Source organism: Actinia tenebrosa, unplaced genomic scaffold (genome assembly GCF_029948245.1).
Source record: "Actinia tenebrosa isolate PJP-AT-01 unplaced genomic scaffold, QUT_ActTen_1.0 PGA_scaffold9__36_contigs__length_13948895, whole genome shotgun sequence".
In the NCBI taxonomy this organism is placed as follows: domain Eukaryota; kingdom Metazoa; phylum Cnidaria; class Anthozoa; order Actiniaria; family Actiniidae; genus Actinia; species Actinia tenebrosa.
Genome location: NW_028292586.1, coordinates 11,232,907 through 11,258,815, shown reverse-complemented (window position 1 = coordinate 11,258,815; position 25,909 = coordinate 11,232,907). Strand labels below are relative to the sequence as shown.

Here is a 25,909-nt window from a genome sequence, read left to right as displayed (position 1 = left end):
CATTTTTCCCGACAAGCCTGTTTCGTGAATTGCTTCACTCTTCAGGGGATTTAATGATAAGAATAATCGTTACTATCATTTATATAGAAAAAGTATACATAATTAATTAATGGATGTAGTTTAGCTGTTGCGTAGTAATGCTTTGTTTTTGTATATATATATATATATATACACGATGGCGCGTTTGCTAAAAAACACACACCTGAATTCTTGAAGAACACTTCTTGATCCATCTTTGACTACATGAAAGTTTTTTAAAAATTGTTTTTGGTCTATAACTTGTCCTAGAGCAATTTTTTCTGTGCATTTGAGAGCCGCATTTGGGAGTAGTTTTTTTCTTTGACATCAAGCGGAATTCCTGTGTTGTGTACTTTGACGGACGGACGGACGCACGGACGCAAGTGACGTCAGCCAAGCCATGAAAAATCAACTCGATGGTTTACCATTTTTTCTTAAGTATGGTGCCCCCGCTCGCTCGGGCCATCGGACCGCGCGGGAGCTCCGCTATTATCATTGGAGGTATAGTACTCTAACATTCAGCATAGTATTACGTAGAAATCTGACGTCGAAAAATCCTGGCCATATTCTTGTACATACGCAGTCAATGTCACAGAAAGTGTCAAGTTCTATTGTTGAAAACAATAGCTTACTTGTATTTGATACACTTATTTAGACATGCATTCGCGTCATAATTCGAGAACATTATTCAAAAGAAACGCGGGCTCAGATAGCAATAATGGCCTGGTACCTAACAACATAGCCGCCATCTTGAATCTGAGCGGAAGTGCAAGAAGCCGAAGCCACCTTTTTGTGTGTCTCAAGAACAAAGCCGATCGACAATCATCGGTGCACCATTGTTGATATAGCTTGACTTGGTGGCTATCCAGGCTCGAAGAAACTCCAGCCGTAGTGTTGGGGTACATTCGAGAGTCTTATGTTCTAAGCCAAGACGTGGTTGAAGAAACACATTGCCAAGATATGCTGGTGAGTAAGCTTTTACTGCAATGGTTTGACAGCTGTTTTCCGTTATACCAAACCATTAAATAGTCTTTTTGCTCAGTACAATAAAAAGTTTATTTAATGGAGTTTGGTTGGTGAAAAATTCGATCAGAGTCACTTATTGCTTTTATATTTGCTGTTCTTGACCGTCGTTGGATTTTCGAATCCTAGCGGATTCGAGCCAACATATTCAGTAATTCATTCAGTAATTCTGCCAGTATACATTGTATATATTTACATGAGATAAGCACATATGCGCTTCTAAGTTTATTTCCTCACGGAATCAACCTCAAATCATTTGGCCAAGAATTCGTTTATCTTATGATCAAGGTATTTCTCAATGCTCCTAAAAAATAATTTGAAATAAGATTTACGAAATGGTAATTATGCTTGATAGATGAATATAGGCAACATGTCTTGTTATGTTTTAATATTAATATTGAATTCACATCTTGTGAATTTTTAAAATAGGTCTGTGCATTTTTTTCAATGAATTTATTACTCAAAGTTTTTGTTTTAAATATTATGTACATTTGATGTATCTATTATATATGCATAATAATGTAGCTTAATATTTTAGAACTGCGCCCAACCACATTATATATATGATAAAGGTTATTAGTATTTCAAAGAGAGTAAAGGCAATTTTGTCAGTCAATGCAAAATGATGTTGCTTTATAGTATCATTTGTCCTACTAACTCTAAAACCATCATAATCATAGCTGCATGACTGCTTTCATTTATCAGATATATTAACTAATTACACACTTTGACGCAAAGTGGAGGATATATAGGGTATGCCAAGACTAGATAAAAGTGCTTCTATACAATCTAGCAGAGTATTCTAAAAAAATCATAATTACTGTTTCCTTTACAACATGCTCTGGGCTTACAATTACAGCTGGTCAGAATTGCCAGTCTTGATCACTATCCAAATTAGTTTAGCCCAGTCATATCCCATTTCTGGCCCAATGTTACCGATGAAAATGACCAGACAAGGTCCAATTATGGCGGCACGTTGTCCGATGACAATGATTGAAACAAGCATCTCAACAGGTTATTTTAATAATAGCCTAATTAAATCAATAACTCAGCAAAATAATAAATGAGCAATAAATAATAAGTAAATCAGCAGTACCCTCAATCAAATAGATGGTTAGAGTAGGTAAAGGTATAATTGAGAACCGTACTCTAACAAGTTATTTAATAAGGGTTATATATTTGTGACTAAGTGAAAGTGGACGTTGTGTCTGAAAGGATCGCCATTTGGTTTAGTAAAATAAAGATTTCATTCATTAAACCTGTCATGACTAACATTGTGTCCGTTCATAGCAATAAACACAGTCAGTGGTACTTTTGTTTGACCTCAATATTATTGCTATAATGGTGTATAAATTTTAAATAAATATTAAATCTTTTGAAATCTTAAAAAAGAACTAGTGCATCACTCCTGGTCCAACTGATATATGTTGATGGGAGTGCCATGCATTCAGGGTTTGATGTTTAAACATATTAATTAGTAAGTTGAATAAAATATAGATATTAAAACTAGTTTTCCTTTGTGTTTGTGTATGTGTGTGTTATTTATGAATGATGGATAAGATACCATAAGATAGTTAAACAATGCTAAATAAAAAAGATATCCACTGTACTGACGTCTTGGACATCATCATCAACATGAGTGAATTCAATAAAAGAATAATTATAATAATTAAAAAGAATAATCTTGGAAAAAGAACCACGCTTTTAAAAAGAAAAAAAGAAAAAAAACTGAAACTAAAAATAAGAAATCAAAATTGCCTTGTTAAACTCTCCTGCTGTTTTATAAGGACTAAAGTTTGTTAAAATTATTTAAAATCTAGTTTCAAAATGATTACAGCAATTTTATAAAGCAAGTTCTATCTTTGGAATGTGAAACAGACTTCTTAGCAAAAGAAGATCATATAAGAAGCCAAATCAATGCAATTATTTTGCAACTGAAAGATCATACTGAAATTAATTAACAAAATTGTAATGTCATTGTTCCATGGTCATTGCAAATAATTGGTGTTTGAGACAGCTTGAGACTCTGTCTTAATAAGGCAGAGTGTCTAGCTGAACATGGTACAAGATGAATCTCTCTTGAAACTTGTCTAAAACACCAATAGTGTCTTTGCATGGTCATATGATAAGCAAAAAAACAAAATTAAACATGACAAGACTACTTGAAGACCTTATAATTGTTAATTAAATAGAAACAGGAACACATGTGGTTTTACACATGCATGAACATAATTATAAGTAGTGTTTAATAAACTTGCTGGAGTGTTTTATCAGGATTTAAAAACATGAGGCATAGCCGAGTGTTTTTAGACCTGACGAAACATAATCTGCGAGTTTATTGAACGGCTTAAAAAACTCATGATGTATGCTCTCATATTGTACTGAATTCTTTACGAAATGAACCAAGATTGATAGAGAAAATCCAAGTTAAAGCTTATGCAAATGAAGACGAATCTATATCAGATATAAAATCCCCTCCATGGTCATGATTTCTGTTGTGTTGTCTAGTTCATGAATTATTAATGAGTTTTTAATGACTTTTATTGCATGCATGTGCAATCATATTTATCTGGATTTTGTCATTTTCTATTAATCTAGTTAGTGTGCAAAACAAAACAAAATTGAAGTCTATATAAATTACAGTATTCAAACTTCAGTTGTGTTGCACATCTTGAAGGTATGTGCCTACCAATTCAAGATGGCGAAATCTGAAACTGAAATCTGGAAGAGGAGTCCTTTTTTTTAGGATTTTGGTTTTGCAATTAATAGAGTGACCACAATAAATCTGTGAAACATTACTAATACTAAATAGCACAATTTCATGCAAATTCCATTTTCTATTGTTTAATTATTTTGTACTATTTAGTAATTATTTCACGGATTTATTGTGGTCACTCTAGTGCCCAAGATAATGAAAATATAAATAAAACATGCAAGTCTTCACTAATTTTATGCTCCAATCTCATAATCGGAGAAAAAGATTACATATGCAAATAAAAATCATTAATCATTTGCATATGTAATCAAATCTTACTAATTAAACATTTTGAATCAAAACATTTTTTTTTTAATTTTCAATTTGCTATGGTCTTTAAAGCTATGCGATTTTTAACACATTTTCTAATTATTTTGCAATATTATTTTTGTCATGTGAACTTGCAAAACCTCAATGAATGCACATAAACTTAGTAATAACATTTCACATACAGAAAACAAAACCAGTGTTTTTTCATAGCTCAAGCTTCAGTCTATTATCATGGATTATACTGTTCTATGTAACATTTTGTAGTACATTCAAGAACATCACAGATGGGGTCCTAGAATGCCAGTGACCCCCATTTGTAGACATGGAGTGATAAATAATAAAACAATTTTGCTAATGGCCTGTTTTAGATCTTTCTGATGTATCACATATCTAACACTTATTTAATAAGCTTCCTGTGGTAAAGTGAGTGTGAAAAACTTCAAAATCTAGATATTTTCTTTGTTCTTTCATCTAAACTTTGCTTCACAAATGATTTTTTCTTCTTACAACGGCTTTCATTTGGGTAAATGCTTTTATAATGTGAATTTCTGGTAACAAATATATGTTAACAGCCTAGGGCAGTTTTTCATCGGCAATATAGAGCAAGCTAAAAAAAATGGAAACTTGGGGAAATTCTTTTGTATATTTATATATCTGTAGAGTTTGTTATTAATAATATTTATTTTACGAATTAAGGTAATTGGCTATTTTAAAAAATGAGCAAAGCACATTTGAAATGGTTTAAATCAGGTTTGTAAAGTGTCGAAAATTTACAGAGAATTTATATTTCAAAGGGATGCCTGTTTTTACTAACTGTACATTCTTTGTAAATATTTGATGCTTTTGAAGGCTTGTAACTCTGGATAGTGTTAGTTGAACTATCCCTTGATATTTTAATCTAAATCCTTCAGACCCACCCATGTGGATTTGTAAAGGAATGAGTGTGTTCTTTAGGTTATCACTGCTGCTGCTAATACTGATGCTATTCCATTCTGACTGTCTAGCCTTTCTTGACAAAGAAATGACTTGGAACTCCATTTATTCTTATCTGTTAGAGTGTTATCTTAAATGTGGAACGGTAGAGCATTTTCTGACGTAAAATATTCATATTTTGTTGTACTGCAAGAATTACAATCAAAAAACTAGCAGCAACATGCGGATTGAATAATATGGTAATTCAAAAGTGAAGAACACATATGCCTTACATCTTCGAGAAAGATTTGAAACCAGCGAGCAGAAGTAGATCTAGCCTAGCGATAGTCCCGTTTAGATTTAGAGATATCGCAACTGCATGAATATCACGTAACGTAAAAAAGGTGCTTAAATAGCTATTAAAAGAAACGATAGCGTATCTCACTTGGTGAATTTGCCGCTAAAGTGTAAAAGACTAACCGGCACCAGTGAGATCAACGAAGACATGATTATGCTAAGTATTTCTGATAAAGTGTTTTTTTCCTACCCGTTTTGGTAATTATTAAATACTATGAAGCTAAGACAAAAAGGATTTAGATCAAGTCGTAGGTAATTCTGCACTGTTTTACGAGGCGAATTCTATGAATCTACTCTAGAGTAACACTGAAAGAATTGGCCTATTTATTGGCAGTTCTTAGGCACTCGGCTCTCCTCCAGACATTACAGCGGCTGAAGGTAAGGTGTGTGGGTATTTTTGTTCTTGCATTCCTTTGTTTTGTCAAGTCAAACAGGAGACAAACCCTTAAACCTAGTAAGATTCTTAAAACAGCAAGTTATATTTCTGCTCGTGCGAACCGCACAGGAAGCCCAATCTATGTACTTGATATTGAACCTGCATCCAACTTATTAGAATATCTTTAGAAATAATTACACCCAGAGATCCAGAAGCAAACCTTCTTTTCTTAAATATTTTAAATTGAGGTTGCGATATTGATGTGTAAAATGTTGACGGACCTTTCAAAATTACACAGTTCAAGTTTTCCATTCCTGTGAAACGTTCTTCTATTCCTTCGTCCGCTTACCTCCCTCCGTGTCTATGGAGTCGGTATTGGGCTTCGTGTTGCTTTTATTGAGCCGTTTGTATTCGTTGTATTTTCACATAACATAACAGATACTAAATTATGATAAAACCATGATAAAAATTTGCTTCATAGTTCTTCGTAATACTAAGAATAAAAATAGACCTCCTTGGCTCGGGCGTAATGCTTTCTTATTTCAGACCACGTGTCATTCCCTTGAAAATAAAATTGTTTTGTTTGAATTGTATCAATATTCATGTGTCTTCTCATGCGCAAACGAGCGCAAGCGTTAAACAAATAAATGATACTCTAGGAAATGACATTGGGTCTAAAATGGGAAAACATTACGCCCGAGTCGAGAAGGTCTACTACTTTTGTGTTCTGTATGAAGAGACAGCGATTAGACGAGCAAATTTAATAATTAAACATAAGTGCAGTAAACTTCTACAAGTTTGAAAACCGGCCGCTGCAAGTGTATTAGCACAAGCTCAGAACAGCTTCTTCTCGGTCCGGCTAACCACGGATTTATGCGACGTACAAAGTAAACATTTTATGCGCACAAAGTAAACCGATTAAGAACGTCATTTTTTATCGGTATTCCCACAATGCATCGCAGTCGTCGGGATGTATACCGTGTATGCACGTAGCAATGCGTGCGGTTTAGCTCGGATTGATAACGAAGCGGATTTAATTTGCTACTTAGTACGGCGCCAGAAGTAAAGCCATAATCGGCTAATACTGTCTCACGTGACCTTTCCAATGATGTTAATGCAAATATATATGTATATATATCGAAGAGCTTTGGCTGTTTTAGGGAAATAAAATAACCCAAAAACGAGTATATGACTGATGGCGTCTCATATGGTTAAACGATTCAGTTTTTTTTCCTTTTCTTTACATTAACTTTAAATTCGAGCTAGGGCTATCTTACATTCGTGTTAGAAATCCTTTTAGTCCGCAGGCAAGATCAGTCTTATATCAAACCTTTTGGTTCTAGGTTCCTGACGTATAAGTATTTCCAAGTGGTGAGTAAGATAATCCTGTATAATGTCAGATCATATTTAAAGGCTTTTAGTCCCTTCTTGTCGTGCTTGTACGTCTTTATTTGGCGGCCAGAAATAACCCTTGATTAAAGAGCCTTACTAGTAGTAATTATGATATTATTTTCACCATGACCATGCTTATTTAAATTTATTATGTAGTTTATTAAACATCTGGATGCAAGACAAAGACACTCATAGGGCGTGTAAACGTAACCTATGAGTGTTCAAACTAATTACAATTAGATATGCTCAACAATAAAATATTTACAAATCTTACAATTATTTACAATATAAGTCAGACTATTTAGTAAATGCAAAACATAAGAAGTACTCTAAAAATAATATAAATCTAAAATTTGTGAAAGAAACAGGTTATATCATACATAAATTTATAAATTCTTATACTAAGAATTCAGTTCATATAATAATTTATTTTCTATATGTCCAATATATCATATCTAAAATACATATCCTATAGATTCTTCTTCAGTCAATAATGTTCTATATCATGTTGTGTACAAATGTTCATGTTGCTATATTTAAAGTTCCTTGCTATATTCAAAGTTCCTGATAAGACTGCTTTCTGCATATTCCGTAGCACATCTTTGGTCTTTTTTCCCAATAACTTTCGTAGATCTTCCTCCATTCTCCTTGACCATCCTCCTAACACAACCATCAAAATGAGATTGTACTGATGTACTTTTGTTGTTATTATTATTATTGTTATTATTAATATTTGTATTTTTTGCTTGATGACTTCGTTAAGAGAATTCGTGTTCACTATTCCCAACTTTGAGAATTTATGTACAAACTCTTTACTCGCAATTGTTGATGGCAAATACGAAGAAAACCCTTGTAATCCCAATACTTTTTTTTTTTAAAGACAGGGAGGGTTCTTAGTTGTTTGCGGTACAAGTAAAGATGACTGTGTAATGCTATTAAGGAAACTATTGGGGAAACGACTTGCAATGGTGATTGGTTGAGTGCATACCATATTTCCGTAAAAACCTTTTTACGAAATTGCACAAATTTGCTCAAATAAGTAATGTTACTAGACCTCCGTAGACCGTAGACCTACAAAACTTTGCACTAATTTGCTCCATTTTTTAAGTTTAATTTTATTTTTACGGATATATGGTATGCACTCTACCATAGATCAGTAATCCTTTCTAGGAAGTTTTACCAATGTATCTATATACTCTTCCCTTTCACAGTTCCCTGCGCCATTTCGAAAGGTAGTCTTGCCTTTACATCGAAACGAGACGAACGGTGAGCTTGCAATGCTTGTTGGATACCTTTTTTAACACCTTGGGCAATTATTCACATGTCTCTATCATTGTAAACTCACCGTTCGTCTCGCTTTGATGCAAAGGCATGGCTACCTCTCAAGATGGCGACGGAAACTTTGAAGGGGACTATTGTTAGGGCATATTTTTTAGGTTTCGCGCACAATAAATCAGTAAAGAGAAAATGGTTTCTACTAAACAAGCCAGAGCATCCCGTCAGGAAAAAATGTAACGTCTCTGTACTATCAATTGGTCTTTGCTAATATATTTGGTTTCTTCGTCGTTTTTTCAGCCTGTCTTTTTGGGGCTTCCCTTTTGCATGATTTATATTGTTTTGTAATCATCAGAACAATTTCTTCACTTTGAACCACTGGTTTTTGCATACCATAAGCTTGGGGTTATCGGTGACGGGAACGGTAGCTTACTTCGGCGCGATATATCTAAAATTACCTGCAACCCGTAACGATAACCTACCCTCAGTTATCGTAAAAAAAACTTAATCCGATTGAAAGTTGATTTATTTAATATAAAAACAGGGTACTGCATGTATAGACTTTTTTTTACATAAGTTGTTTAGTGTTTTCCCATTTCAGACCACCTGTGATTCTTTAGAGTTTAACTTCTTTGTTTAATGGTTGTGCATAAAAGATACTTGAATATTGATACAACTCAAACAAAGAATCTTGTTCTCAAGAGAACTGACACGTTTTAAAGAGAGAATTCATAGCTCATCGTAAGTGGGCGCTCTGATCTGGTTAGCTAGGGATGATGGATACAAGAGGTACTTCACGTTGAATCGAATGAAAAATCAGTCGGAAACACGCAATACATTTTGTGGTAAATCTTAATTTTTGTTCATTCTTTCCCATGCAGCAAAACACCAAATAATTGTGAAAACTGGAGAGAGAAAAATCTGGAGATTCGATACTGAGTTGCTCACCTTGTATCTTTATTTTATAAAGGTCCAATGCTAAAAGTGCATATAAGCCTTTCACAATATTTTCAGAATTGATTCTTTAAATAGTGAATGGTTGATTGTGAAAATATTTCGTCATTTGAATGTCGGGTCTTTGACATACGAAGGTTTATATTCCCAATATGTTGATGACTATGACGTAACATAAGGGATCATTTAATATACTGTACGACACTGCACTCGTTCTGGAATACAGTAATTTAAAAGCATCACCCTTTTACTCGTGACTCACGTAAAGGTTCTTACAAATTTGTTTTCAAATAATATCCAGCGTTCAATATTAAAAGTTGCCACAAAATAACTCAAATCCCTTATGTTAGTCATTAACATATTGGAAATATAAACCTTCGTATCTCAAAGACCCGACATTCAAATGACGAATTATTTTCACAATCAACTATTCACTATTTAAAGACTCAATTCTGAAAATATTGTGTAAAGGCTTATATGCACTTTAAGCCCCACCTTTTCGGTATTTTAATTCTCCCCTCTCGTTTTAGCAAAAAAGAGAGAGAGAGAGAGAGAGAGATTAAAGGACATTTTTTCCTTTGCTTCATAGACTCACCAAGGGTCATCAGTGTAGTTAAAGTGCCCTTACATCTCACCTCTCATATCTCAGGTTCAACTATTCCAAGCTCGGCATTGCATGCAGACGTTTGTTAAGTCTCTCCCTTGATTCGATTTTTTCCCCGATTATCTGATTTTCATCCGCATACCTGCGCTCAATTCGCACTGACCTTTTTTACCAGAAGAAGTTTCTTGTACATTAAGAGTTTTGCCTATTGGCGCCTAAAGTCGCCACTATCAACCCGGCTAAATTGAACATTAGTAATTCTCCTTCAAGTTAACATTTTAACGTTTTTGAAGCCGTTGCCACAGAAGCCATCCTCTTAAATATTTCAGAAATGTCTCCCCCCCCCCCCCCTCTTATCCCCCCCCCTCTTATCCCCCCCCCCCCTCTCATCCCCCCCCCCCACCTCATCCCCCCCCCCCCTTCCTCCCACTCCCTCCTCCCCCTGTTAAGCATCCCCTTGCAGATTCCATAGTGCATGGTTAATATCGATATATACTTTTATAATATAGTTTTTCATGAGCTTATTGCTATATTATCACGAATTCTATTATCAAACCCCGTGACCTAAGAAACTACTGCGAGCCACTTTCAAGTAAGTGTTTCGTCCGAATAAATGACCCTGCGGCCTCATGAGTGAAAGGCGAGCAACCATCTTTGACGGTGTTCCTCACAAGTAATAGCAATGAAATACAACTAAAATACGAATTCGTACAAGTAGGATAATGATGGGGGGGAGGGGGGGGGGGAGTGGGGGACAATTGACAGATTCGGAATAAATGGTTATTACTTCAAGATCGAACAGCTTTCTCGAACTTGGTTTCATCTGTCAATAGACATAATTCATTGAGGTGCAATGTTTTCCCATTTCAGACTACGTGTCATTGCCTTAAGAATAAGATTCTTTGTTTGAGTTGTATCCATATTTCTGTGTCTTCTTATGCGCAAACATTCAACGGGATAATTATACTCTAAGCACTGACATGGGTTTTCTTGGAGTTGTTTTTCTCGTATTTACGGATTTTCACTTTTTGTAGACATTAAGTTATTTCTGCTTTTTGATCTGGCGTCAAACACTTAAGTAGCAGCAATATAAAGGGCAGACTGACATATTGAACTCTAAGCCAAGTATCCGAGGTTTATTAACCCAAAGCCTCCGGGTAATAAAGGCAAGAGCCAATTGTCCACTTTAGTAATGAGCAAGAGTTTGGGGCGTGTTTTAGATTTTAAAATAGTCAGGGGAAAAAATCATCTGAGAAAGCATCGCGAGATAAGTAATTCGTAATTCAGGCAATTTTGAATGTGTTTAAATGAAAAATATCAGAATTACAGGCTTTCAAAAGTGTCTAAAATTAACAAGGAATTTATGATTAGGGGGAACAAGTGCAAGCTATGTTGCGCAACATTAAAATATTTTTACCTTATAACAATTACAAAGGCCTTGATGGGTGCAAATAGTGAATCAACCCGTCAACCTTTCGATCTCACCTGTCATCCTTTTTGCACATGGCATATTGTAAAAGATACCGAAGCTGTTTGACTAATGGACCTGCGGCACAGCCAGTCTTCAGAGTAATAGAGTAAATGCAAACGGCAATAAAGAAAAAGGAAATTGGTATGTTTAAAGAAAATATCCTTCTTGGAAACACAAAGCGACTTTCATGTTCCTGTTTAAGTGGAACATTGATTTTTTTATAAAGTCTTTTATAAAGACACTCGTGTGATAACCACTATCATTAATACATTTTACTCATCTCATTTCTGATTGGCCGAAAGCCTTCTACCAAATTTCAATATGATATTTCTGAGCAATTGAAGTACGTTTGCTATTTTTTCGCAAGAAGAATTATATCTTTATTCTTAGTTTACAAATATAACGTATAATAAAACATTTATTGAATTCGATTTTCGCATGAAATTGTAAATTATTAAAGCTGTTATATTCGTCTCATTCCCTTGGTCTTGATAATTTGCAATATTATGATCAACGTGAATAGAGATATATAGACCTTATAATAAAGCAAATCCACTGTTTTCCCATTTCAGACCACATATCATGTCATTCCCTAGAGTATCATTTCTTCGTTTAACGGTTGCACACTTCTTTTTTGTTCACAATGTTATGGGAAGCACGCGCGATGAACTAAGTTTTGATGGACATCAAACAAGGCGTCTCCATGACATTCCACGAGAAAAGGCACGTGCCCTTTACCTCTTTTTTTTTTCACAGTGTTATGGTAAACACTTTGATTGACGTCCACGTAAATCCCTATTGTGACGTGCGGCAAATTATACGATTCCGCGCGCGTTATTGATAAAAACTACAATGCTACCGAAGCACGCGCATGCAAATTTCAACATTTTTCAGGGGAAAAAAATCCAATACTAGTAAGATTGCAAAAAATATTCTAACGCAATATGCTGCCGTTGCTAACAATGCAATACATAATTCACTGGCTTAGCATTCATCGTAGGAATTTAGTAATACTGGGTTTGACTTATGTTAAAAAGAGCAACCGAACTTTGTCATTCAATACCAACTAGGATTTAATTGGACCTTGGTAATGAAAAAAAAAATAATAAATAACAACGGGTAGCAGAACATTAACGTATCCTCATGGAAAATAATCGTTTGAAAACATCAAAACTTTAAAGGGGCACTTGAACGAAAACCCGTCAAAATTGGAAACTGATTATTCCTAGTTGACGTAATTTAACGATGAATATAGATGACTTTCAAAAACATTTTAAGCACGCTCTCACCAAGAAAAATTTGGTTTAAAAGCTAAAAGAACAATTAACTTTGAAGGAAAGATGTTGCTTGGCGACTATTGGGGCCATGTAAATATGAGTTTAACCAAGTTTCAATTCATTTCCAATTTCATCCAAGTGCCCCTTCAACATTTACATATGTCTTGTAAATAGTTGTTGTTACTCTTCCTTGCCTTAGGGAATATTATCAGTGATAACTTAGTTTCCTTGACTTAGTTTTTCGACTTCAAAAACTTGTTACCAACAAAGGTTCCACTACAATGATGTGGGGAAAAAACACATTTAAATCTAAAAATATATTGCATATTGTTTTTTAGATGCTTGCTTTTAAGCATTATTTTTCCATACAAAAAATGTTTAAAGTATTTTCTCTCTTATCTGAGGCAAAGCATTTACGTGACGTAGATAAATGACGTAGTGTTAATTCTTTACCTTAAAACTGGAGGGAACAATAAATTGCTGAAAACATAGTTGATAATGCACACTTAACAACTACTTAGTGATACTGTTAGTATTTGTTCAAAAGTCTTGGCCTCAGAGGTTCAGCTATTAATTCCATAAAGTTGTGGTAGTACCGAAAAATACGAGGTAAATAATGCTAAATATGAATAACTTTTTTGGTGGAAAAGAGGTTGCGGTTTGCCAAACCGAGCCGCATTCTAGCTAACTCGCTCGCTTGTTTTGGCGCTTTTTCTCGGAAAAGAAAAAAAGCGCCCGAAAAAAAGATATTTTTAGAGCATTTTCGTTTCGCTTCGCTTGTGTCGAATGGCTTGCGACTGGCCTTTAGCGTCCGCCTCCGAGCCGCTACAGGTGTCAGGTACTTAGCGGGAGGCTATTGAGCTTGTTTTTGTTCCTTGTCGAAATAACACCGACGTCAAATGAATTTTTCCTCAAAGCTTGAACCCTTCAGATTAATCCAGACTTCGTAAGGTGGCGCTACGGTTCCAGTATCAGAGGAAAGCTCTCAACTCTAAGATTCGAAGAAGTGGAAGGTAACTTGGTTTTATACTCGAAATATCATACTTAATCTATTCTTTCGAGATCGGCCGAAATTTAAAATATTTTGTCAATTGAAGACGACTCGTAGCAGGTTATCGTAAAAAGATGATCGTAATGAAGAGCATCTGTAGCCAGCATTCATAGCGATCGACATGGTTTTGACGTTTGAATTCGAATACTTTCTGTTTCGTACTTTAGCCGTGTTTGTTTTGGGCATTAGCATCAATAGTGCTGCCTATCGTATTATCACAAAGGTCATAAGTCTTAATAAACTTGTCAAATCATTATTCAGAGTTTTTTTTTTTTTTTTTTTACAGGATACTCGATTTTATTTACTATATTTTTTGTTAATTCAGTATACTTAAAGCCGATTGTTTTTTATCTTCATTAGTATAAAAGTGATTCTTTTTTATCCAATTAGGCAACGAAACTCAAAACTACTGCTTATGTATCACCCTCCCCCTCTCGGGGTACACTCGGTTCATTTAGATACCAGTTTTCTAAAACGTCTGGTTTCCACGCTGTTATCAATGAATAACGAAACAGCTTCCCTACTTTTTTTCTTAGTAAAGAAAATAAGAAACAAGACGCAAAGCTAGGAAGCTAAAGACTATTATTCTGCCTGTACCATTAATTACAATTCAACTGTTATGCCTTCTTAACTTAAAATTGTTTTTAATGAAATTAAACTCTGAAAGCAAGCATTTTTGCCACTAATAACTTTTAGAATGGCTTCAATTAATCCCTGATATGCTCATGTTTCACAGCCAAATTACTAAATCGATGTTCAAAACCAGTTATCAGTTCTTATGCAAATGGCAAGTCCATAGGATCCGTCTTTGAACATGCATTTCGATCAATTCACGAGTTAATGTAATACGTTTTTGTCTCTAGGCTGCTTTCCATGACTTTCGCTAGAATACCAAGTTCACTCACTTTTCACCTGCTTCAATATTAGTTAACCTTTCCTTCGCTAAGATTTAGCTTCGCTGAAAATGACATTTTGAACATCATTTTCCTTTTGTGAACCAAGTGAATGTTTATCCGTGTTTGTGCTCCAAGATTCTAGTATCATTTTCTTTGCTTTTCATTATCGTTATTTACCATCTTTAACATGACGCATTGGAGTAGGCAATTCCAAACGCTATTCAAGATTCATTTCACACCAAATGTTGGTTAGTTTACGTTAAATTCTACAATTATATGAACTCTTCCACGTTTCTTTTTCATTACCACTTCAAATGAACCTGTATTCCTTCCTGTTTCGTAAGAAATTGAATATAAATTGGATCTGATGGACCAAAACCTTGATTATTCGATTCAAAATTTAATAAAATGAATTAGTATTTATACTCAAATTCACTGTAAGATATTCGCTGAGATAAATTATGAAAAGCTGCAGCTGTAACTAAGCATATGATAAAGTCTTTCAAGTATTTTCCACGTATTGTATATCGTGGCTAACAAACTTGTAAGAGAGTCAGGTCTTTTGAATACAACTACAATTTAAATATTTCAAATCTTTTTTTCTTTAAAATTTTTATAATCTTTTCCTGGTGTTGATATTTGTCTCTGCTCTGACTCGCGTAACTTTTCTTCAAGACGTATTTTTTGTTCCTCTCTAATTCAAAAAGTATGTCGAGAATTTCAGGTCTTGTTGAGTAAGCTTAGGGAACAATGCTTGAAAAGATGTTTGTTTCCTGTTAGGCTTTTGAAACAAGAACTACAGAAGCTATTAGCATACGTAAAGAAGAATATATAACATAACTTTTCATTCAAATCTATTGAAAAGCTTTTCCTAGGTTTAGAAGTCTCGAGTTGTTTAAGAATATTCGAATACAGACGTCTAAAACAACCGCCATTTATGTGTTTTTTAAAGCACGAAAAGTAGTGCTGCTGTTTGCACGAAAAAGTCTGTTTGAATTCAAATAACTACTGTAATAATAGCGAAAAGAAACAATATACCTGCTGTGTCATGAAAATCTATTCAGGTTGAATTTCTTTTCAGTTCGGAATCCCCAAGTAGCTTACTTTGGCAAGCAACCAAAATTATTTCCCGCTTAAGATGAGGAAAACCAAAATAACCCCGTTTAGATATTTTCCCGCCTTCTTTTACATCAGTTAAGACTTTTCCACGTACTAAACCTATTTTACCAAAAAATAACAAAAAGGCGGCTTGAGATAAAGAAACTAAAATCTGACGTTGGAATATTTTCCTTCTTTTTTTTACATAATTAGAAACTTTTCTACAACTTTTCTAATCTTTTACATAACTTGCCTTAGAAAAGTAATAATAATAAAAATGCCGGCGTGAGACGAACCAAATTTTGAAATACTTTCCACCTCTTTGTAACTGCAGTGTAAACTTTTCTATTGACACAACTTGCTTTGCAGTTTACTTAGTTGATTACTATATCTATAGAGCACAGTCCACGCTTGTTTAGGTTTAGATTTAAAATAGAGCACTATAATGTTGACATTTTGTATCGTTTGTCGTCAGTATTAGCACTGATAATTGTTGCCTTATTTGAATTTTTAATCTTTTTTTTTTTTTTCGCTACGAGTAATAATCATAATATCCCAAGATTATAGAAAACTGCCCAGCACGCATTTTGGTGACTGAGTTGCTGTGTATTTGCCTAACAATCGATAAAAATTATCACATAAATGTGGACTCTTAGTCATAGTTTTAATGCTTTTAATCAGTAACATTGAACTTAGTCTAGTTTTGCTTATAGTATCATTTTCAGAAGTTTATATTTCGTGTCGATGCTAACGTTTTATTAGAGTGGTCTAAGCTCAACTTAACAGGTCCATCCAAAATGTAATACATACATGTAAACTGTCGTATTTACATTTTGAACTAATTATAATGACAAAAGATGATAACATTAAACTCGTAAGTTAGGGTTTTATTTCCCTTCGCGAGAGGATGAAGTGATTGTCATCGTGCTCTTAAAATCCACTTCGGGCTACTACGCTCTAGTTATAGATATATAGTTAAATGGTTTACTGCCTTCGAGATGTTATTTGACAAAGGTGAACAACTTGTTATGTGTTATGATCTGTGTCCCAAAGGACTGTGCTCCGCCTCTGCTTCTCATTGACCAATAAGCGTTCGCATAAACTAATTAAATCTTACTGTTCTTTATCGCAGTTACTGTGTTGAAGTTTGTAGGCTATACGTATTTTAGTGCAGTATTCTGCGGGTGGTTAGTCTTGTATATACAAAATCGTTGCGGGAGACAAAACGTCTAAACTCTACGTTATTTGTTTGCTATTCAGATGACAACCCCTCACGAAGACAAGGCACTTTCAAGTCCTTCCCTAAACTCTGTTGACCACGTTTCGGTAAGTAGCGAAACACGAACCAATATTCTATCCTTCAGTTTTCTAGTTTAGCCCACTTCAGTTACCAAGAACTCATTTTATTGTGTATCTAACACCTATTTTTACTTAAGCAAAAAATTGAGGTGTTTTTAAATTGAACATTCGAGTTATTTACGACTTGGTTTTGGTTTTGATAATGTCGAATAAAAAGTATCGTCTTACCATAACTAAATATTAATAAACATCTCTATGATATAGCTTGAAGTCGGAACTAAATAGATATTTAAAGCCTAAACATGTGAGAGAAGGATAACATTGTGTCGTTCTTAAATAACTTTGGCGTGGTTTGTTTTCTTCCAGACACAGGGCGAACGCTGTGTTGGATGTGAAGCTCGGATCTTAGATCGGTACTTAGTGAAAGTTAGTGGCCGAGCATGGCATACCAAATGTTTACGATGCTGTGTATGCGGAGAGGAATTAGGAAGAGAAGCCACATGCTATACTAAAGATAACAAGATCTACTGTAAGGGGGACTATGCCAGGTAAATATACTGTACAGTATTTTGCTTGTCTAGGATTCAAACTGTTTGGGTACATTAAAAGGCCATTCTAAGACCATTTAAACTTCAACTCAAGTACCCACTAATTTATTTGCGGTTCACCACGAATTATCGTGCAAACAAAATATTTTATTTCGTTCTTTCCCTACAGGACTTTATTATATTTGCTTTCAACATCGTCCCAGGGTGAATAAATACGTAAATGTCTTGCTGTTAAAGCACATTTTCGTGCTTTATACTGAAATATTGTTTTGTTTTAGCTGACTTTCATATTTTTCTTCATTGTCAGAAAAAACTTTGTATGACATCCGGTCGGCCCTAATCATAGGAGATTTTTTTTCTTTCTGGCAGTCAGATGCTTTGTACACGATCTAACTAAGTTTATGAAATAAATATATTATTTAACGTTTATAGTTCTAGTAAAACAGGTCATGAGGCAAATCCTCTATTTTTTCTACGTTTTTGGCCATAAATGGGGAAAGAAAATATTAAAATTTCTCTCTCTCTCTCTCTCAGTTTTTTAAAATTTTTTTATCGTTAACGGTAGATCAGTTTTCCCGTTATAGTTTACTTCACTGTTTTTCTTCCAGTTCAGTTTTTGTTAAATATGTATTTTCTTGGTTTTAACGAGGAAAAATTGAAAGAAAGAAAAAGAAAAGAAAAAAACTTCAAAAGCAAGAGATTGCTTGCAGCTGTGGCTAGAACTTCGATAATATTATTCTTCATATCATGAAAACATATGATATCGACATCAAAGATGCACTTTACGTTAATTTTTTTTAAATTACGTTAATTTTTTAATAAAGAATGCCCTATAGCTGCTTGGTTTAACAGATAAATTTGCCCGCGGTTAAACCTGTGTTTATTTTCCACTCCAGATGGCTAAAACTCTGAATGTTTGACAATCATTTTACTATAAATTCTGTGTCAATGTTAGTTAAATACACGAAACGCGAGGAAAGAAAATAATTTATTTGTAACTGGAAAATACTTGAAAGGCTGACAGCAGGGACTTTACTATTTACTTATTATGGAATACTGTTATTAAAAGCACAAACTTAAGTTAAAACTTTTAAAAGGTCTTTAAGGCGGTACTCAATTTGCTAGATCTTTATCTCAACCACTTGACTCTTTAAATTTTCGTTTCGTGTAGTTCACTGTAATGGTTTCAGTATGAACGTTCTTACCATTGAGTTGCCTAGCAGTGTTTGAATGCTGTCTGTTAAAGGTGTAAATTGAGGCTTGAAAGCCTAAGCTTAGGGCTCGACCCAAGCAGGTGCGGACGTTTTACACGACTGCTTAGCCCATCCATTTATTTTCTTTCCTTACTATCATTTAAATGCATTTTAAAGGAAAATTAAACTTAAAACTATACTCACAATTTTATCATCGAAAAATAAGAGGTTTCACGATTTTCGGTATGAATCAAATGAATCATTGTCTAGGCAACGCATGGCTTGGTGAAAAACTGCTTTTTTTAAGCTTATGAGTCAGCTGTTGGCTTCGGAAATAAAAGTCCTTAATTTATCTGAAATCTCTTTCCAATTCTATTGATAAACCATTTTTCACTCTATTGAGAATTCCATACAGTTAGCATGATTTGTGATATCAGGGTTAACGATTATCATGTCGCGAGACTCTCTCAGTCTACACTTCATTTTGAAGAATAAATTAATTATTTCGCTTAAGAAAAACCTTGGCCATCGAACCATAATATATATATATTCTTTTTTTGTGTTTTGAATTTTTCTTTTGTTTCTCCTTTTTAGTAGGAGTAATATGTAATATATACAAAATATTCTAACTTTTCATAAACTTTTTAATGGCTTCATTTACTTTATGTTATAAAATTGTAATGTATATATTGGACATCGTTGTTTTTTTTTGTTTTTTTTTTTTTTTTTTTTTTTTTTTTTTTTTTTTTTTTTTTTTTTTTTTTTTTACGAGATTCTTCCTAGAAAAAGACTTTTTTCCTTGTTGTCTTTTATCGAAAACTCATAATTTCAAGCGACTTATCTTATTTTAATTTTTTCTGCCCTTTCTTTTTACCATTTTAGAGAGAAGTTTTTATTTTTTGGGTTTGTTACTCTCACATAGCATTATGTATTATTCGAGTCAAAGTGATTCATGTATTTATCTTTTATTAAAGTCCAAGAAGATTGGGATAATGGCTTATCTTTCTTTCAGGCAATTTGGAACCAAGTGTGCACGTTGTGGTCGAAGCATCCATGCAAACGATTGGGTTCGTCGAGCGAAGAACTGCGTCTACCATCTCGCCTGTTTCGCCTGTGATAACTGTAAGCGTCAACTCTCCACTGGAGAAGAATTTGCTCTCAAAGATGACAACGTTCTGTGTAAGCTGCATTACCTCGAAAGCCTGGATGCCTCTCCAACAGAACGCGATTATCAAGAAGGTGAGTGGATTTTTATATTGAATCGCGGTCTGTCTGTTTGGCCGGTTTTGTAATTGCGAAAGTGTCGTCAAATTTGTCTGCTCGTGAACCGTTAAACTGTGAAACTCTTAACTGTTCTTGCGCCGGTCTTTGTGTCGACAGGCCAATATTCTTATTCCACTTCCGTTATCAGTGGGTTTGTGTTAACACCTCGTTTTGGCCTTTACAATTTTCATCAAAATTTGCTCTTTTATTACTCAGAGATTCATTACTTTTTCTTGGCGATCTTTCCACGCGTATGTATTAGTACATGTGCTGTAATAGAAAATAACAGCTATATTTGTTGGATTATAAAAGGATTTTGGTTGAAAAATAAGTAAGAGGAAAAAAAGTCCGCGCTGTGTGGAAGACTTAAGTTTTGAAAGCAATATTTGTTATGGTATTGTTTAACTTGAAGCTTGAAACCTGAATAATTTATGTTCTAACACTCTGTTTGGAGTCTCTATATTAAAGCGAGAGGACAAGAGAATTCATTAACACTTGACTTTCTTAGTATTGTAATGCGATATCAAAAGAGGAATTTAACACTGCCGGCATACGACACGAAACAGGAAAGTCATAGAGGTATACAGTCGTAACGAACTGGAAGTAAGGTCGAAGAGAATGAAATAAAATTTAAAACAAATGCTGATCTAGAACAAAAAAAATTAAGAAATTGAAAAAGAAAAGAAAAGAAAAAACTCCACTATTCTTGGAGTCAATAAAAGAAAAATACTCGACCACCCGAGATGCTTCAATTGGGAACCAAGACGTGGGTTTTATTTTGACCAAATGAAAAAGTAGAAAATGAAATAGAATTAGAACAAAAACTCAACGGGAAGTAAAATAATGAAAAGAAAAAAAAAATTCGGGGAAAAAATTCTACTGTTATGAAAAGTAGTTGAGGAAACGAATAATTTAGTGAGAAGTTTTTTTGAGTAACTGTAAAAGACTCGAAGAAAACTATAAAGTAAAAATATAGAACGAATATTCCTGCTTTTATGAAAACCGGTCGCGACGTAATGAAGTTTCTTCGACGGGATTATGGATTGTTTATCGAACTGAAAAAGACGTAGAAGAAAATGAAAATACCGTTAGTATTGGTTGTCAAGCAAAAGGGAAAAATATAAAATTATTTCAGTTCATGAAAACCAGTTTACAACACGAATCGCTTTCAGCTATAGAGGTTATTGAAGGGTATTCTTAGCCATTGAAGAAGACAAGCCAAGAAAATGAAATAAAATCACAAAAAAAACTTCAACGGGAAGTAATCAATAAAAAGAGGGGAAAAAAAAATAGTCGTGCTTTTATGAAAACTAGTTGACGAAACGAAATACTTATACAGTCAAAGGTTCTTTGAACGGGATTATGGATTATTTGACTAAATGAAAAAGACGTTGAAGAAAAATAAGGTTTATAATTAAGCAAAATAACAAATAAAGACGTCGAAGTACATGAAAGAAAATGACACTAAAAAATCTCGTGTATTTTAGGGCGCAATATTGAAGGAATGAACTGAAAAACGCCTCGAAAACAATATAAAATGAAATTATCACAAATAATAAAATTGAAACCAATGAGTAAAGCAAAGTACAAGCGAAGAAAAAAATATTTGATATGCCAAAAACTGTGTTATTCGTAGAGATAACTAGCTAAAAACTAGTGTGAGCTGCGTCGGTGTTTCTAATGAAACAGTAATGATAAAAAGGTAAATTATACACCTTGAAAAGATGAAAAAAGTTACTGACGTTTCGGACGCTAGTACTTTTACTCCGACGAAGGACTAGCGTCCGAAACGTCATTAAGTTTTTTCATCTTTTCACGGTGTATAATTTACCTTTTTATTATTACTGTGTTATTCGTAATCACTCTGAGCGATTTTGGAATTTCGCATAATAAGAATTTTCAGAATTTGGAAAAAGGAAAAGAAAATTTTTTGAGTATCTCAATTCATGTATTTCTCAGTTTCAAATTACTCTTTTATTACATGACTAACAATGGGTGTCGATTACTCGCAATCTCGTATCCAGAGCCTGCGTTTGGCTTATGGTCTGCGGCGAAGAACGATAATCTATTTTTTTTAAACCAGAAATTCTTGAACTTCTGGTATAAGAGCGCATGTGGGTTTAAAGCTTCGTACTGATTTTCTCTCAATGTTATATCTTTTTTTACCTATTGCTTTTAAAGCATTATTTATTTCGTAATGAAATCTCTCGATGTACGTCTTTGAACGCATGCGCTCTTATACCGGAAGTCCCAGAAATCCTGGTCTTAAATGTTATCTTCAGAAAAAAAATGATTCGATATCGATAACGTTGAAACATGTTGCACCCTTTGAAAGGCGAGTGAGATGTTTGCCCTTGATCAGTATAAATTTCGGATTTCACGGCACTGAATATCCGAGAGGCCATTTCGTAGAAGGAACTATAAGTTACATTCATCCGAATGCTTCTTTTCGCAAAAGCTAGCCTGCTTTATGAAAATGGGAACCAAAAACCTTTTTTTAACCTTGCCTTTGCCGTGTTCGACTGAGATTTCCATTGTATCGTGTTCACCAATGATTTCCGGCGCTATGCAGTGCTATGCCGATTGATCTCAGCGTTTTCTCGATTCAGTATCATTACGGCACCGTGTTTCGAGCATTTTCCTTAAATCAGCCTATAGCTCGCTTGCTGAGATTGGTTCAATCGATACCGTATTGTAAATGTGCCAATGTGCTGTGCCATTTCACAGTCATATAAGATCTTTATAAGTTTCTATGGGTTTGCTGTGATGGCTCAACCCGGCAATGTCCCAATACTGTATCGTAAATGTGTCCTGTGCTGTACCATTTTACAGTCATACAAGATCACTATAAGTTTCTATGGGTTTGCTGTGATGGCTCAAACCGGCAATGTCCCAATACTGTATCGTAAATGTGCCATGTGCTGTGCCATTTTACTGTCATACAAAATCTTTGTGATTTTCTGAGTTTGCTGTGATTGGCTCAAACAGTGTCCTCAATAGCGTATTTTAAATGTACCCTGTGCTGTGCCGTTTTACAGTCATACAAATAAAAATCTATGGGTTTTCCGCTGTGATTTGCTGTGCTGTGCCATTTTACAGTCATACAAGATCTTTATGAGTCTCTATGAGTTATGTAGTAACCTCGTTTCTTTCTCTTGTTTTCTTTCAGCTTTCTCACCTGACATGGATAGTCAGGACTCCCCCGGAAGTACCGGAAGGTCCAGTCGACACAAAGCAAAGCGCGTACGCACAACATTTACAGAAGAACAGCTACAAATTCTGCAAGCTAATTTTAACATCGATTCCAACCCCGATGGTCAAGACTTAGAAAGAATCGCCCAGTTAACAGGCCTTAGTAAGCGAGTTACCCAAGTTTGGTTTCAAAACTCGAGAGCACGACAGAAAAAATATGGCACTCCCTTGTATTCCCCAAGTCAACGTGCCTCTGCTACAGCTAGTTATTGAAGCGAAAACAATAATCAAAATATAAAGATATTGCTTTGATAGGTAAGTCTTGTAGTAGGATGTGTTACGAGATGTTTTATCTCCTCTGTGCTGTGCTGGGCTGGGCTGGGCTGGGCTGGGCTGGGCTGGCCCTATGCTGCTTATTAATGTTTATTATAACAAACCCCATTACGACCGTGGAAGATAATCTTGATACCTTTTTTTCAACAACAGGTCCAATCAAAGTGTTGTTCTTTTCGGGGAAAGTGCTGTCGCAGCGCTAGGTGCCTTGGGAAACATTCAACCCAAAGAAGAATTTCGTTCACGTGATATCTCGCCACGATAAAGTTCGTGTGTCTTCAAAACTGAAATATCGCCAAGAGAAACAGAAAAACAAAATATCCTGGTTGACACTAGCAATGGAATCATAAGCACAAGCAACAAGAACTCGGCATTTAAAGCAATTTTCAAAAGTACGGTTTTATCTCTGCCGTTAATCAAAATAGCAGACTGGCGGCAGTGAAAAACTAAAGTCCAACAGTCAACGCTCAACTACAGTCGCCTAGTATTGAAAATTGTTGTAAATGGACAAGCTTTCATCTAGGACCATTATTTTCTTTACGTCCCTGCGACCCTCGAACAATAAGGTCTTGTCCGTGTTCGTTTAACAGGAGGCATTCTGGTTTAGCTTACGTACAATTACCACCATGCAAGGCATGATGAACAAAATTTGTTTGTAACGATGCAAGACCACGATAGTCACAATCAAAGAATAGTTCTGCGTAACTATGTCGATAATCTTTTAAAAGGTTTTCGACGAAAATACTCGGGCTTTTAAAATAGAAAATGAAAAATTGGGAGTTACTAAGACCTACTCTTTCATTCATTAGTGGGGCTTGTCCATTTTCTTAGATGTACGGATGTTGCTTGTGCTTATGTTTGTATTGCAAGTTTAAACCAGGCTAAGGGCTTGTATATTGTGAAATTTACCTGTAAATCAGAGTTTATAATGAAAATTATTGTAAGATGCCGTAGCATTAAAGGATCGAGGATATTATTAAATATATAATAAATGAGTTCTTTGCCGCTGTAACAATCAAAGAATTTTTTTACTGCTTACTTGACTGGATATTTTTCTTCTCGATAGAGCGTTTTCACTCACGTGAGAAGGCAGCCATAAACAATAGAAACTTTCTGCACAGTATTTGCATAAAAATAGAGTTCATTTCCCGGAGGATAAAAAATGTATTGTTTTGGTACCCCATAATGGCCGCTGTGAGGTCACGTGAAAACGCTCTATACTCCCATTTCGAGATCTCCTTTGCACAGTCTTGGCTTTGATGCATACAAATGTGTTGTTTTCTCTTATTAAGGTCCATTGTGAGTAAGAAATGTACGTTTTGCCGAACAATACAAGTCGATTAAAACGCCACGTGTTTTGGTTTGAATACCTGAATATTATAACACACAACCGAGACAAAAAGCAAAAGAGATTTCGAAAATGGAGTATTCTTGGTTTTCACCTACGTCATCATGAATTTCAAAAGCGTAAATTCGCATTATAATGAAATAAGAGTTTCATAATCTTGTAAAGCGGTCAAAACTACGTATTCTGGCCAAATTTCGAGGCTGTAAAGCATTTCGTTGCGGAACTATAGGCGAATAAACATGATGACACAATTTTTGGTTAAAATGTATGGAGCGGCCATCTTGGTGTTCCAAGTTGTTTCTCATTCAACGCATACCGCTGTTTTCAAAGACCACATACTCATTTGCACAGGCTGAGCCTCGTTTAGAAGTCGACTTTTCACAAATACTATTAAGAATCCGTAGGATTTCAAAACATTGGTATTGTTCAAGCTGCGCATTCTTTATATTACACTTGGCTCTTGCAAATGATTTGCTCTTAAACGAGACTAAGCCTGTGCAGATGAGTCTGTAGTCATAAAACACGGCGGTATTTACGGATTGAGAAAATGGACCATTCAAAAATGCGCGTTGTCGTAATGACCGCTGACCAACTTTTTATTCCGTTAACAATGATCCAATGTAGCATAGATTATAGTACCCTTACCTAATTCACTCAGTCTTGCAGACAATCATATTCTAAGTAAGTGGTAATGGCCATGAGATGGACCAGGTGCATTTTTCAATAGAAGATTATTCTAGTAGATATTCTTAGGAAACATAAAATTGATGAGTTGCAAGCATTCCCAAGAAAATTAAAAGACAAAATTTTGTTAAATGGCACTAACGCTCCCCGGAGAGGCCGCGATGACGTAACGTGCAATTGAAGAATAAAGAGGTACGTTTATAGCTCACTGTAGGGTGAGCGTGAAATATGATTTAGATTGAAGATCCGATAACCAGAGCATAATGTCGCGTATATTAGTGGTACTCGTATTCATGGATGTACACTAATATATTATTTTG

At 34.8% G+C, this 25,909-nt stretch overlaps 1 protein-coding gene across 4 annotated transcripts; it reads left to right on the top strand.

Annotated features, from left to right (window-relative positions):
• Positions 1-761: 761 nt before the first annotated feature.
• LOC116304032 (LIM/homeobox protein Awh) lies at positions 762-24,553 on the top strand. Of its 4 annotated transcripts, none has more exons than XM_089025190.1 (6): positions 762-984; positions 16,990-17,055; positions 17,395-17,576; positions 19,782-20,008; positions 23,202-23,539; positions 23,711-24,553. In XM_089025190.1, exons 1-5 carry the CDS (start codon positions 979-981, stop codon positions 23,495-23,497), a joined length of 777 nt encoding a protein of 258 aa, XP_088881316.1. In that variant the 5' UTR covers positions 762-978; the 3' UTR covers positions 23,498-23,539; positions 23,711-24,553. The 4 variants fall into 4 exon arrangements, with proteins under 4 accessions (XP_088881316.1, XP_088881319.1, XP_088881318.1 ...); XM_089025193.1 differs by lacking the exon at positions 762-984 and adding an exon at positions 5,559-5,713; XM_089025192.1 differs by lacking the exon at positions 762-984 and adding an exon at positions 13,608-13,697.
• Positions 24,554-25,909: the final 1,356 nt, after the last annotated feature.